General features: G+C 33.2%; 1 protein-coding gene across 2 annotated transcripts; it reads right to left on the reverse strand.

Moving 5' to 3' along the window:
- Positions 1–523: 523 nt before the first annotated feature.
- LOC106772463 (probable sodium/metabolite cotransporter BASS4, chloroplastic) lies at positions 524–15,442 on the reverse strand. Of its 2 annotated transcripts, none has more exons than XM_014658878.2 (14): positions 15,106–15,442; positions 14,607–14,694; positions 14,362–14,469; positions 14,203–14,270; positions 13,410–13,488; positions 9,961–10,019; positions 9,775–9,843; positions 8,330–8,443; positions 8,009–8,030; positions 2,893–2,960; positions 1,648–1,733; positions 973–1,102; positions 773–874; positions 524–699 (listed from the first exon to the last, which is right to left on the reverse strand). In XM_014658878.2, the coding sequence occupies exons 1-14, from the start codon at positions 15,316–15,318 to the stop codon at positions 628–630; spliced, it is 1,278 nt and encodes a 425-aa protein (XP_014514364.1). In that variant the 5' UTR covers positions 15,319–15,442; the 3' UTR covers positions 524–627. The 2 variants fall into 2 exon arrangements, with proteins under 2 accessions (XP_014514364.1, XP_022640376.1); XM_022784655.1 differs by having other exon boundaries at positions 14,362–14,480; positions 15,106–15,124.
- Positions 15,443–16,436: the final 994 nt, after the last annotated feature.

A 16,436-nucleotide genomic window follows, 5' to 3' on the forward strand; every position in this document is an offset into this window, starting at 1 on the left:
GGAGGAAGGAAATTTTTAATTTTCCAGAAATTTAAAGATGAAAGAAATTATGTTTTGAAAAATAAAATTAATAAGAAACAATGTTTATTGGATGGATTTTGGTGAAAGGGTTCTACGAAGACGTTCTCTAATGGAGAGGTAAAAATCTAACTTCCTCAAATTAAAAGGAAAAAAAAATACTGCTTTACATCTTCCGTTGTACAATTATTGCAATTTTAATCATCTGAAATTTTGTTGAAGGAGTTTGTTAACTTAATTAACGGAACATAACTCAATTTTCTATGCACTAAGAAAGTTAATAAAAATATGATTAAAGAACCCTTAATAGCAAGTGAATATGAAATGGCTACAATTTACATTGTACAGAACTATTTATCTAAAGAATTAACAATGATAAAATATGTTTAATATAATGGAAATGTTAAATATACATATAAAAATTCTATTTATTACAAAAGAAATATAAATTAAATCTAAAATACAATAATAAAATAACTTAAAAGATAATATATCTAACCGAATATAAATATAAAGATTGATTATATTATATTTTGGGAAATGAAAGCAAACAAATTTGTAAACATGTTTTATCTCAATATTTCTGAAGATGACCAGCATTTCCTCTAGTTAAGCCACCTTGACATTGTTGGAATTGTCTCGGGAACGCAAGAAGTTGACGATAAAAGAGTCAACAATAATCTACAATGATTTAAAGATCAGTACGAGGAAGGGATATCAGAAACTGGAAAAAAGAATAAAAATATAAAGTGACCTGGTTGAGGTGTGCTGCAACACAAGGAAGAACAAGTAGTCCAGACTCTCCAAATGCACCTTGAAGTGGCTCTATCACTGCTACCATTACTGGTAATGTTTTCTGAAAAGGAATGAAAACTTGTTTGGAGAGCAGCAGAACAAAATGATAACTATTTGGCATGGGAGATCTGAAAAAGTAAAAAGTGATGGAGTTATTACCTGGCTTGCCACAAGTACCAGTGCACTGGCATTTTCTTCCCGAGAAAAAGTTGAGTTTCTACCACCGGAGATAACTGAGAGACTCCGGACAGCAATGGTATTGAAAACCAATAAAGACAGATGAAGAAGTCTGCAAGAACAGTTTTAGTTACTACAATGCCAAGAAAAAGTTAACAGTGAATAATCCTATTAAATGCTCATACAAAGAGTGCCAGAAAGTATCTCTATGTTGAACAAGACTTGAAATGAACAAAAGAAGACTATAATGCATAAGTAAATAAAGGTTGCCCCTAGGTACTAAATCAATGTTTTCTAAAAGGTTAAACCATGATACCGATAATATAATTTTCTAAGGACAAAAATATGCTTTTTCCAATTCAATGGATCTGGTGCTATCCATGAGATACAGACTAAAAAACAGAATCAAGACATATGGGCAATCAAAACAAAGTGTTGTATGTGAATGCTAAAAGAACCTGTCACATAGGGATGCAATACTAAATATCTACAACTTCTTTGCATAGAAACTCTTTATTTTAACTTTGTATTTAGAATGAAATACAGAATAAATGTTAAATTTTAACAAAAACTGGCAAATAGAAAACTACCGGTAACAGGTTCCAAATTATGTATTGATAACACACAAATGTAAACTAACTCATGTTCCATACATACGTTCCCAGTCCAATAGCTATGAGAAAAACATCGGGCTTCAGCGATAACAGCAGTGGCCTTGACCTACTCACCTGTATCCAAGGTACCTGCATGGCAATATTCTATTAGACTATGATTGGCTTGTAATACCTTGATGAATAAAAAACAAACCAAATGTAATATCTCATACAAGAGAAGAAAATTAATTCCAGAAAAAATAAAAAAAAAATAAAAAAGAAAAAAACTCTAGGCAAAAGCTTCATACATGATTTGTTTGGTGGGATAAGTGCCCGTATATGTAAAGTATTTATGAAATAATGAAAGAGATGAGAGGAAATCTCCCTTGTGTTAAATCCACACATAGAGTTCTCTATTTATAATAGAAGAAATATGGGTTAAGCCTAAAATACAAATAAGAAATATAAACAAACTAAATAAGAAATATAAACTAACTAACTAAAAATAAGAAATAAATATAAACTAAATATAATATATCTAACAGTATTCATATGAAAATAAAATGAAATGAACAAAGACAAACGTTTGTCATTTGGATGCAGAATTCGAAATATTTTAGTTTTGATCAAAGGTGTTCAGTTACAGGTATTGCACTTTACAAACACAAACATAATGTAATTAATGATTCATCAGCACAATTATTTTTCTAGCCCTGAATGTACAAAATAGGTTCCTTGACTTAATGGCTTCAATGGGAAGCAAACAAACAGTTTTTCTCAGTAAACTATTCTTATTCACAGGGAGAAAAAACAAGGGGACAAGACGACCAGAAGGACTAGTAAGTCATTAATCAACAGTCCAGACTAATCTGGGTCATATTGAATATAATTAGAAAAGTGGAAAAATTATATTTTTTCCCATAGAAAAGAATGTCGATTGCTGCCTACTGGTTTTCAAAGATGAAGAAATTGAAGGGAAGGAAGAAGATGCATCACAACAAATGTAAACATGTTATCAAAGGAGTGAAGAGAACTCAATTGATATGTAAAGCCATGACGACATTCTAAAGCTAACGTTAAAATTTAATGAGCTGATTCTAATTATAAGATGCACCACTGTTCTGGTCCAACAATATAAACAATAAAAAGAAACAGCATAATGCATTTCATTCATTCTTATAACTTAATATTCTGAACATGTTCAAAAGACAAGACAAAACATATGCAATCTTTCCATCAACTTGGTGCAAGGAAAACCACCTACTCAGAGAAAGGAAACAGGGAAACACCACAAAGGAATTGTTCTTACAAGGCTAAGGAAAAGCGCACTGATCAATGAGAAAAGCTTGCGGTTTTTGTCGACAAAGTCAGCCACACCTGTAAGGTATAAATAAAAATAAAAAAAATCTTAATATATGTAATGTTATGGTGAGAAAAAAATAAGGAGAAAGTATGCAAAGGGAGAATAACATATCCTTAAATGTGCAACAACTAAGGGTCTGCTTGTTTAAGAAAAAAAAAATTATGATGTGATTGCAACCAGGGATAAAACTAAGTTAGAGCATATGAAAGTGATTATAAGAAGAAAAAATTATTATAAGATAGGGTTTTGACTTTAGAGAAAGGCACTAAAACAACTTTTTTAATTTCTATTTTTTTAAAAGCTTAATTATTATAAATTTCTGCAAACTCGTCATTTAACTTATGAAAGAAAAATTTTATTATAAAAAGAAGCACAAATAATCATGCCTAATAGAGTTCTCCTATGTTTCTTCGTATCCACTAAAGAAAAGACAGACAGAAAACAAAGGCTAACTTATAACTCAAGAATCAAAAAGACAACTTCTCTTAAAAGACAATATTTCTCATTTGCTCTTTTGGTTACTACAAGTCGCACTTTAGTGAAACATGAAACTGACGCTAGTTAAAATTAAAAAATGAAACTAAACCAGACACTAGTTAAAATTAAAAAATGAAACTAAACCTGACCCACGAACTGCTTGACACAATTCATCAAATTAATAAACTCAACAAAGCTGCAATGTGTCATATTCAAGCATTCCCTTAATAATTTTCTTTCATTATTCTTTCCCTCTTACACCTGGAAAAAGTTACACAGACAAGTAAACTGTATGTGCATATATGGAATGGTAAAGAAGTTATCATGGTAAATCGTTATAACTTTGTCGGAAAGTCACTTTAATTGCAGCAATCCATAGCTTGCCTCAGTTGGAGAACATCAAAGTTGGTTCTCATAGCCTTGGAATGGGCCACCTATGGAGGAGTGATAACGCTAATTCTTACTTTTATCTGAGTCTCATTTTCCTAGAAAAATAAACTCTTTTATAGCTTGAAACTAGCTTAATCCTCTCTTTTATCTTGCTTTTGTAAATAATTGTAGTTTAGGTTATACTTAATAGATATCATCATTAATCCCTTTGTTTTATAGGCTAATTATGTGCTTTGGAAGAACCTCAACCAAATCAAGGCGCTGGAACCTAGGAAAAGCACAAAGAACATCAAAAGCAAGACCTCATGAAGTTCAGAATCATGCCTGGGCACCCCATCTAAGCGCTATTTGCTTCGCAAATCTCACGCTTAGGCACCCCATCCAGGGCGCTGAGCGCCATTCAGTTTGCAAAGCTAGCGCTCGGGCTCTCCTTTGTTTAGGCGTTGAGCGTCACTTTTGCTAATGTGGCATTTTTGACCTATTTAATGCTAAAACGCGAAGGGAATATCATCTTTTAGCGGCTGAGACGAAAATAAGGAAGCCAGAGAAGCAACTTCCATCCCTAAGCAGTCTTTCATCCCTACATCTGATCAAGAAGGAGAAAACATGGCTGTTAATCCGAATGGTGACAACAAAGGACAAACTAGACGCACTTTGGAAGACTATTCAACAGTCACAGGGCCTCTTCATTTTAATGGAATTGCTCGACCAAGGGTGAATGCCACAAATATGGAGATCAAGCCTACTCTCATTCACTTGGTGCAAAACAATTTATTCACTAGCTTATCTCATGAGAACCCTTATACGCATTTGGCCATATTACTAGAGACATGCAACACTGTGAAGATTCATGACGTGCCTGATGAGGCTATTAGGCTCAATCTGTTTCCTTTCTCATTGGGAGGTAATGCCAAGGTATGGTTGAACTCTTTTCCCGAGAATAGCTTAACCATGTGGGAAGATGTGATTGCTAAGTTCCTCAACAAGTACTTCCCACAGTCAAGAGTCAACAAAGGAAAGCAAGAAATCTCTTCTTTTTAGCAAGAGGGTGATGAAACTTTGAGCCAAGCTTGTGATAGGTTCAAGGGATTGCTGAGAAAAACACCCACTCATGGGTTTGATGAGCCTATAGTTTTGAATCTGTTTTTGGGAGGGCTTAGATCCCAATCTGATTGAAAACATGGCTTCGAACGATAATGAAGCTCACAATGAAAGGGCGCAATTTCAACAAAAGGGTGTCCTATATCTTCAATCTCAAGATGCATTATTGGTTCAAAACAAGATCATGACTCAACAACTTGAAGCCCTTATGAAAAAGCTCTTTCAACTTCCTAAAGAGCTTCAAAATGTCTCTCAAGCTCAACACCAACAAGTGCAAAGTTGTGAACTATGTGGTGGAGATCATGCTAATGGACAATGTGCCATGCAATCTAAGTCTCAAGAAGAGGTCAATTATGTAGGGAATCAGGGCCGCCAAGGCAATTACAATCAAGCCTGGAGATGAACTTAAGTTCATTGAAAGATCGTGTAGTGGCATTAATCAGGGCAGCTAAATCCAAGAATTTGCATGAAATAGATAGCAAACTTGCACGTAAAGGTGAAGCATAAAGAATAAGACTCATCAATTGGAGAAGATTGGGGAATAAATTGAATCTGGGAAGATTTACTGTTTTTTGGGCTCCTGGGCAAAATTGGTAGCATGCAGCCAGTGAAACACAGACTAGCATGTGAGCAAACTTGGTAGAAGAGTTCACAAGTGATAGGGACGACAAAGCTATTGTGGGATGCTTAATACTTATCAAGTAGTATACAATGCTCGGTGGAGTAATCAAGTGCTTGGTTCTCCAGGAGCAATAGGGGAAATTGTCAACTAAAAGGAAAGATACAAGGAAATTAGAAATTGATGCAGAAAAGAAACTAGAATTGAGGCGACCAATTCTCAAAAGGAAATCCTTCAAAACGGAAAGCTCCAACGTAACCAACAGGTTAAGAAGAAAGATCTAGAAGAATGAATGAAACGTAACGAGGGACAAGTCGATGGTAGAGAATCAAGAAAACAACAACCACTGAATATTATGAATCTAAAGATCAAAGCAAAGATGCTGATGGTGGAAAACAAAAACCACTTTTGAAAAGCAAAGATGAACAAAAACAAAAAAGGGACTGTCATAGGTCTCATTAGCTGCCACTTGCCATAGTTTAGTTTGCAATTGCAACAAAGCCACAGGATATTTTCAGTATACTAAAAAGACTCCAATGATCAATTTGGTGGCCAAAACTACAGAAAACAGATAATAGAGGAGGCATTGGGCATTCACATGTTTGTGGTCACCCAGCTTCAATTAGTTGGAATTTTGGTAGGAGGGCTTCATTTCAAAAGCCATAAGCCATTCACCATTAGTTTGTTCTTTGTGAGCTCAACTTGAACCAATCTGTAACAACTGGATTGATAAACACCTAAGCACTTGAGGAACTCATCCTAATTAACTACTAAAGAGGAAGAACCAAACAATTAAATATTCTACTGAGTACCTCATACTACTCAATGTGGGATTTAGGCACCCTACCATGTCTCTATCAATTGGAAGCCATCACTACTCTACTGCCTTGCACATTGTTGATGCACTTGGTCCTCTTAGGTGTCAAGCTATGACTTTCTGGGTAATTAGACTCTTAGGTTGAATATGGAATCAGATAGTTTTTAATATTGCATTGGGAAATCCATGGACCAATAGCTTTTCCTTTGAGACAGAGGAGGCCTACTGCAATGTGGGATTTAGGCACCCTACCATATCTCTATCAATTGGAAGCCATCACTACTCTACTGCCTTGCACATTGTTGGTGCACTTGGGCCTCTTAGGTGTCAAGCTATGACTTTCTAGGTAATTAGACTCTTAGGTTGAATCATGGAATCAGATAGGTTTTAATATTGCATTGGGAAATCCATGGACCAATAGCTTTTTCTTTGAGACAGAGGAGGCCTTGAGGGTGGCCCAATATTGGATCTGTGATACGTTCTGAATAATCTTGAATTTGTTACAAAACAATACATATTCCAAATATTTTCCCTTATCTTTCTGTATTCTGGACGGTTTTAGTTTTAATTCAGCATTCTATGAATCTTCCCTTAGTGATAATTGACACAACTTTTTCGTTGGTCAAAACCTTTCACGAGTCACAAACCTCTATAGGTAACTCTTTCCAAGAGACTGACCAAAACTAGCTACTGAAGGGGGGAACCAAACACTTAATTACTCCACCGAGTACCCATACTTCTTGATGTGAGAATTGCACTCTACAATACCCAAGTCTCTATTGTGTGTGTGTGTGTGTGTGTGTGTGTGTGTGTGTGTGTGTGTATATATATATATATATATATATATATATATATAAATCTATTGTCAATTTGTCCAAGAAAAATTTCCTTGCTAAGAAATTATCACTGAATATGCTAGCTTCAATGATAACCATCAGATTTCTTAACAAAGCCTCTTAGCCTCCTTATTCACTATATTTTTAACAAAGTCGGAAACAATAAATTTTATGAAACATAGGGAAATTATGAACTTCGAAGATAATTCAATCCTTTATGATTCTAGTATATACAAGTTGTATCTATGTACATATATTATATCATGATGCTCAATGAAAAATACTGTAGAAATTCACAGAAAGTATCTCCTGAAAATTCTTCTTACTCACTAATTTTTAAGGAAGATCCCATCGTCTTAATATTTAATTTAGGATAAGATTAGGCACATTTCTTTACTTTGTAAAACCTTTCAAGCACCAGGCTTTATCTAAAAGTTGTTGAAGAATTAGCCATTGCTACTACTTTGATTTTGTTTTTTGTTTGTTTTTTACTCTTTTTTTTGGCTTTACATTTTATGATAGTGGATTTCTGTAAGACAACATTTTGAAAATATTAAGTTGACCAGCCTTTGCTTGACATAAAGTAAAGTCAAATGTGTGGAGATGATTACAAATGACATGCAAGTAAATAATCTAATAAGAAATTATTTTCCCTGTAACTATTAGATACCACTTTGCAACTATGACTTCCAAAGAAACGCTGCATTACAATTTCGTTCTCATTGTCAGTTATTATTTCATTTAATAATGACAATAGTTATTTTATCCATCAAAACATGTGACAAACAAGCTACATGAACAAGCATAAACAGATGGACAAACCTTTAAAAGATTCACGTAGAACCTGCCCATTCAAAGCAACAAAGAAGATTAAAATACTTTTAAGAAACTGATGTAACATAAGAATTTGGGCATTCAGCTCCAAAGACCAAATAGAAAACGTCAAAACAAATGTATTATACTGTCACTAAGGTGTACATAAAGAACTAAATTCAAAGATATTTACTACACAGCCTTTTGTACATAAAGAACCCAGAAGTAAGCCCACGCAGAGAAGACACGTTTTTGGTGTCCAGAATCAGATCACCTTGGAATTATTCAAACAGCATCTATAGTATCAGGTATATGAAGGAACCCAATTACCTTTCCCAAGATAAGGGGGATTAATATGGTCAGAACAAGACTGTTAAATAACTGCTTGATAGGTAGAGTTACTCCAACTCCAGCAGCTACAAATTTTGTGATGGAAAGTGGAATCTAAAAGATAAAAATATTATCATAAATATAACAAAAACTAGAATTAAATTAGATGGAGAAAATGTGGATGTAACAATAAAAATACTGAAATAATATGGACTTAATACAATGAAATGTGATAAGAGATAAAATATTAATAATATTATTGTTGATGAGATGTGATGTATGAGGCTGATGCATAATGCTAAGTGTTATTGTTAGAAAAAATCAAGAGGAGAAAACGAAAAAAAAAAAAACAAAAACAAAAAATCCATGTTTTTAATCTGCCTTTTGTCTATTTATATTGACAAAAATCGGTAGAAGATAGACCCAGCCCATTAATACAAAAATACCTAATAAGCACATGTATAAATATATATTTTCTACCACTTATGTTAACTGCTAATTTAATACAAGCAGTAAAAGTCCCATCCAATACTACTAGTATAATATGTAGGCCAATGGTATAAGAATCCCAATATTCTAACAAAACTTTAAATTCGAGAAAATAGAGGATTAACATAGAGGGCTGGAGGATGGTCCCATTATCAAAATTGATGCTTCTCAATATGACGTTTTATTATTGTTGGAAGTCCCACATCGACTAAAGATAAAGTCAATTTATAATATATAAGTGGGTGCAAACCTCACCTTACAAGCCGGTTTTGTGGGATTGAGTTAGGCTTAAAGTCCACTTCTTAACATGATATCAGAACCAAGTTAGAGCCTATCCTAGCGTTATTTATTGGACATATTGTTCCACCAGCTATCAGACTACCCATTCAGATCTAGTCTCACGCTCAAGATGTAAATACCTAAAGTCCACTTCTTAACAACATGTCATTATGTTTTTATTAGATTTTTCAGTACAAAAATTTAAAATAATCTTTCTAATTTGAATATGATATGATAATGTATTTCTCTATTTTTTATGTTATTTAATGTTATTTTAAAACTTTTGTCAAAATGCTCAGCAATTTCGAATGTTTACTATAATGGAGGTATTTGGTTGTAATGTATTAACCTAGAGGTTAAATGTAATCTTTAACAAATAAAAGGAGGCGGGTCTATATCATGAGACAGAATCCATAATAAGGATATTTTTGTCAGTTATATACAAAAATAGAGATTTTGGGTATAATTGTATGCAGCATATTCACAAAAACAGGAGGGATTTGTTCAGATTTTAGAAAGATGTTTTGCTTAAGAAATGCAAATAGACAGAGTTTAGGAGTTACCCATCCCTAAATTTCAATACAGCCATATAGTTATTCTGAAATAAACTTAAAAAAAAATGAAAAAACGAGATTAAATTGAGGATAATGTTAAATATGTAACTCTTCATGACTCACAATCATTATTCCTAACAAGTTGGATATTACAGTCATTGCAAGAGCAAGCGCAGAATTTCCTCCAGCAAGCTGCAGAAGCAAAGTGAGAAAACTCAAGCAAAATTCAACTTGTTTACGGGTAGTAGATAAAAAGTATAAGAAAAGAAGCCAAAGGACAGCAAGAAAGGAGACAGAATATAACCATACCTGGGTAAGTGCGACACCACTTGATAATGTAGTTGGCATACAGCTAAATATAGCCAGCCCTGTAGAGACCCAGAAATTCATATCTCAAATTGAAAAATATTGATGACTAAGAAAGCCAACCGTCAACAGCTAATACAGACATTACTGGGAATCAATTGTTGGAAATGTGCAATTTATGATACCAAAACGGAAGAGTGATGTACCTGCAAGTGTTGATCAGCAAATAGAAACAAGGTAGAGTTTCATATTCATTTTATAAAGCACAATCGCAGAGTATTGGAAAATAAAGAAACCAAAAGGCTAAAAAAAAAAAAAAAAATAGAAACCCTTGCCATGAATAATAAAAGCATATGTCCATCCATCCTCCAATTAAACAAATGTTCAAAAAATTGATCATTTGGTAAGCAATACCTATATTTTATTTTGTATGACTTATTATATTGTCTAGATATATGTCAAGCTCAAAACAAGGCTTGCCGTTTGATGGTTTGTTGCATTCACCTTCTCTAATAGAGGTAGCTCCTTCAATATATCACCTTCCAGTGGTGCCTTTTCAATATATGGAACAGAAACATAACTTCAACAACTGTACAAAATTCAAGATATATCCAGCCATGTCCCCAAGCATTTTCTTTATTTTTTCTGATTGTTGTACATAAGCCAATTTCCCAAATTATAAGTATCTAAAAATCAATTTTTTTCTATCATTTGTAAATAGTCCATTTGCATATTCTTTACAAAAAAATGTTTTCATCTTCAACAAGGAAAACACTCACAGAGCTCTCAGAATCACCAGCATGGCAACTTCAATGAAGTCGCAGCATATAGTTTCAGGTATTAGTCTCCACATAGTTTAATCTCAGTAGATGATTTATGGTATCTACGTAATAGAAGTTCTGGAACTACATACCACCTTCACAAGTTGATAAGAAACTCGCTAGAAAAACACCACAAGTTGTACTTAACCAAAAAAACATAAGCAGTAAACAATACTTGTCGAAAAACTTTGGTGGTAAAATATTCTCTCTACAAAAAATGCCAAAAGCAAACAATAATGCTACCAAGAAGAAAAACTCGTCAGAAAAGGCTCACCAAAAATCTCATCGACCGTGAACAAAAGTTATAGCAACAAATAGGATGAACTGTGATAGCAACACAAAACATCATATCTAGAGTGAACAATGATGGTAGGAGAAAAAAAAAAACTAGAAAACATATGTGGTTTCTATAGTGAAAGCACAAATTTGAGCTACCTTCTCATCAAACTCTTGATACTATGGAAAGAATTAGTGACAAAATAGGCCATGGAGGAAGGGACAGTGGGTATTCCAATAATTACATTGCTATTTTATACTTGTTAACTCCTGACTTATCCCTGTAATTTCCTAACTAATTGACTTCCGGGTTGGTTGGGTCTATTAACTTCTTATTCCTTCTATAGTACATTTTAGTAGGCTCCATTTTGCGAATATTTGAAATTCTCACATTGACTAGAGATTAGTCAAATACTAATATATAAATGAGATTAGTCAAATACTAATATATAAATGAGATGAGAATCTCATCTTATAAGCTGATTTTGTGAAATTGAGGTGGGCTTAAACCTTCATTTCTATCGTATTATCAAAGCATATTATTTGAAAGTCTATTCTAACAAAATTTGTTAGGACTATCATGTCATCCTCTATTGGACTCCTATTAGACCACTCACAGATATCTATTCTCCTGCTCGAGATCAAACTTTGACATGAGAGAGTATGTTGGAGATTTAACACTAACTAGAGATAAAATCAAATTAAAATATATAAATAGAGTGCAGACCGCACTTCACAAGCTAATTTTGTGAGGTTGAATCAGGCTTAAACTCTTCTTTTTAACACTAACAACACCTATCCCGAGCAAAAGATCCACCATTTCCTTAGGCAAAGAATAGGGAGAGAATAAGGAAAGGTTTGTTGTAGAGTAGATGTTGCCTCCTAACTATCTTCACAAGGAGAGATGTTGTGCCATCGAAGCAAAACTTCTAAATCATCTGATCCTACCCACTTGATATCTAAACACATTTTGCTGGTTGAACTTGGAGCTCTATGTCATCTACCAAGGCCAAGGGTAGAGGTCAAATAAATTGTGGTGTACTAACTACCTTCTTGAGGGGGACCGATGAAAAATGAGGTGGATCTTGCTATCCCCCACTAAATCCAGCTTATGGGTTATCTGACCAATATGGGCATAAAAATGAGGAATGAGCTAATGGTTAGGTCTTTCAGCAAACGAGCACATCTTTTAGGCTTGTTCACTTGAGTGGATTTGAGGGAGAGTAATTGAGTGGATTTGAGAGGATTTGAAGGTAATTTTTTTTGCTGTTTATTTGAGTAAATTTGGAGGTAAACGATAATAAATTTGGAAGTAAAATTTGTGAGAATTAGTGTAGGATTTAATTTATGTGACAAATTAAAAAAATTTAATTCCAAATCCACTTTCGTTTACTTCCAAATTTACTCAAACAAACAGCAAAAAAAAAATTACCTTCAAATTCACTCAATTACTCTCTCTCAAATCCACTCAAGTGAACAAGGCCTTAGGATTAAAATTTAAAAAAACTTAATCTTTCACAACATAATACACACCTCTCCTATGCTTATTATATTGTATTCTTATTCTATTCAAGGCCTTTAAAAGATCCTGCCTTAAGTCATCAAACAGCTCATCACATTGTTGAGTCAACCTGATGACCTCTTCCACTATTGAAGGAATGATTGTCCCTTTCAACAATAAGGGCGGATTGCATCCATACAATGCCTTGAAAGGTGTCATTTAACTAGATGCATCATATGTAGTGTTGAACCAAAACTCTACCTACGTAACACATCTAGCCAAGACTTTGGTTTCGTTATCACATACACTGTAAATAAGTCTCTACTGACAGTCTAAGGGCAGGCCTACATAAACTATAGTCTGACATAGGCCTAAGTTCTATATTTTATAGAAGTCCGCATTTTTGTTCTGACATGAGCCTATTAGTATATCAATATATTGTGCTGAAATTAGATAAAATAATAATAGAGCTAGTCATTGAACAAATGGTCAAAGAAGCACCCTTCAAGGAAAATAAACCACCTAAAATTTAATCATCAACTTAAAGCAGAGACAGGTTTCAATGAATCAATGCATATCACATAAAACACGATCTTTCCAATAATGCAGAATTATTTGAGTTACCAAACATTATATCTGCAAACATGAAGTAGTTCTTCAACATAGAAACTTGAGTTTCTTATAAGGTAACACAATGCAGTCAAAATTTAACTAGCAGTTATTCAAAGTTTGACAAGATCTCAGGTCAGCAAGATACAGATGTGGTTACTCTAGCTTAGACAATAGAACTACTATAAGAGTATCTTGGAAATGGCTGAATTATACTTAAGGTAGAATAAAAATAAATGTTAAACCTGTAATAAATTCCTGGGGTTGGAGCTGAATTTGCAATATTATCCTGGAAAAGTATGGTGTAAGAAATAAAATAGACACCTGCAAGAAGAACCAAAGAACACATTACACATTGGAAAATACATACAAAAAAAAAATAACCTTAAAGATTTAGTTTTTAAAACATGCAGACATACTAGAACAAGTTGAGATCATTCATTTTTCATAGAGTTCAATGGTGTCAATTGATCAATGTAGTCAAACCCGTATAACAATATGCTCAATTGATGCTATCATAAAAACAATATGACATTTACTTTTTCAAGTTAAAACTTTTATCCATGTCCACGAAAATAGAAAACTGAGACATATTCCATTCTTTTTCCTTGCTAGGAAAAAGGACATAATGTTGACTGTAGTTTACGACAGGTTCACAAAAATCTTGTCTCGTATAAACAAACATACAAGCATATATAAACCACTTATAGGAGAAGTAGACAAAAGGAAAAATGAAATGAGTTTCTCCAATAAGATGATATTATCCCATGCATAAGTTAAAAATCAGAATTTGGAGAAGTTAATATAAGAAAAATTCTACAAATTAACTTACAAAATTTGCAATATTATATATTATATACAACTTCATAATAAATTTGCAGCATGATCGGTTATATTCCAATTAGGAAAAGTGAGCCCAGAAAAAGGCCCTCCAATCAAATATGGGATAAGATTTTAATCAAATATTGGATGACCGGTCAAAACAAGTTGTGGTGAACCAGCCTGTAAAATTCATTCATAAAAATTTTATGTTCATACAAGCCCAAAGAGTCCAACAGGCCATGCTTCTACAGCTGCACCAATTTCTTCACTACGCAACATCAGTCCTATACGATAACCCATAAAAACACCTTGAGATAAGGGTATTGTAAAATAAAAATATCAAATAGATGAAAAAGACTATCCACGAAAACTAACCTGAGATCACAAAAATTCCAAAGGGACCAATTTTTGACACGTTAAATTTATCAGCGGCACAACCAAGACTAGGATATGTTAATCCTAATGTCACTGCACTAACCAGAGCTACACGTTGCCTCAAAAACACAACCAAATTTGTTATCCATTAGAACATAATCAAAATGAAGTAAACCATAAACAAAATCATAAAAAAAAAAAAAAAACAACGAAACTTGAATGCACATGACAGAAAGGAGAGCCACCTAAAGGTAGAACGTTGCTCCTAGCAAATTTCAAAATTGGTTCCAGCCAACTCAATTCTTTCGTCCCTTTACTTCCATTGCCACCAATCTGAATTTACAAAATTAAATTAATTGAGAAAAACTCAACATTACAACACCACACCGACAACATTAAATTACACATGATGAATGAAAATGTAGGTCTAAAGAACATTCAACTTAGGGTCACGTTTAATATACCAAAACCTTCAAATCTGAATTTGAAATTAATCACTACCAAAATCTTTTGCAAAGCGTCAGCCACCTCACTCATAGCCTACTCCACTCCACAAGAACAATTGGGTCCAACATAAACTTTATTCTAAAAAAACATTCTTTTTTCACTACAATGAGAAAAGAAAAAAAAATTTGAATTTGTACTTTTTTCCCCCTAAACTTAGGAACTAATGCATGTTCAAATTAACAATTTTGTTCATGTATGTTTTCTCAGCCGATAGCATAGGCGATGGAAAGAGAGAACCTGCTGCGATCGGTCACAGGCTCTGATGAGTGTGGGTTTTAAACGGCGAGAAACGGAGCGGAGAGTTAGGGGTTTAACGGCGTAGTGGTGGCGGTGAAAGGAGGAAGAAATGGTGGCGGGAAAGCGCGAGAGGGTGAGTGAGTGCGCCATTGGCTCCGTGGAGTGAAGTGAGTGAACTCTTAACAGTAATTGGGAGGAAGCTGATGCGAACATTTTGGGATGGATTTTGTCGAGAACGAGTGAACCAAGTGAATGACTGAGTGGGAAAGTTGAGGAATGGTGCTGATGGAAACAACGTGCAGACTCTTCTTTTGTGGTCACTGAAAAGTGGACTTGGTAGTTTCTGAGATGGAAAATGATATTTTAACAACTTCGTCTCTTTGTATTTCATTATTCTATTTGAATTTATTTTAAAAAATATTTAAAATTAAGGATTAAATATGTTTTTAGTCTATATTTTGGGGCGATTTTGGTTTTAGTCCCTCTTTCAAATAATAGGTACAATTTAGTTCTTCAATTTTAGAAAACTCTGGTTTTAGTCCTTTTTACCAAATTTTTTTAATTTTATTTATTGTTTCAAACACATTTCATTATAGCATTTGAATTGTTTACGATACATTTTTGCTTCAATGTTAACTGAGAAACATGCTTGAAACAGCAAATAAAGTTAAAAAAAATTGGTAAAAATGACTAAAACTAGAGTTTTCTAAAGTTGAAGGACTAAATTATACTATAGTTTGAAAGAGGGACTAAAATCAAAATCGCCCCAAAATATAGAGACTAAAAACATATTTAACCTTAAAATTAATTATATGTTGTCAAGAAAATTATTAAAAAAATGTTATTAAAAAAAATTCAATCTCAAATTAATAAACTTTTCAAAGATTCTTCAACTATCATTTATTATTTCTTTATTTTTTAAAGGAATTATTGTAATATTATTCTAAGCTTTTTCTATCATCCTCTCTTCATTAATTTTAAACTTTTATAATATGCTAATCTGAAAAAAAAAAAACTGCATGTTATTGTATAATTGTTGACCAGTATAATAATTTTTTTATTTTGTTATTACAATGATCTTCTTAATTTTACTTCACAAGGTCATTTAGCTTTATTTTTTAGAAAGGAAAATAATATAATTTTTTTCGAAATGTCACAGTATTAATAACAGTAACAATAACATGTATAATAAATAATACAACATCAAGTTCACTGATTGACAAAATTAGCATGAAATACCAAAAATAGGTGTCACATGTCATTATAGGAAAAGTGTCATCGTTAATTTGATGAAAATAATTATAATTACTCACTTTTAAAAACCCAAATTA

Source organism: Vigna radiata, chromosome 8, assembly GCF_000741045.1.
Source record: "Vigna radiata var. radiata cultivar VC1973A chromosome 8, Vradiata_ver6, whole genome shotgun sequence".
Taxonomy (NCBI): Eukaryota; Viridiplantae; Streptophyta; class Magnoliopsida; order Fabales; family Fabaceae; genus Vigna; species Vigna radiata.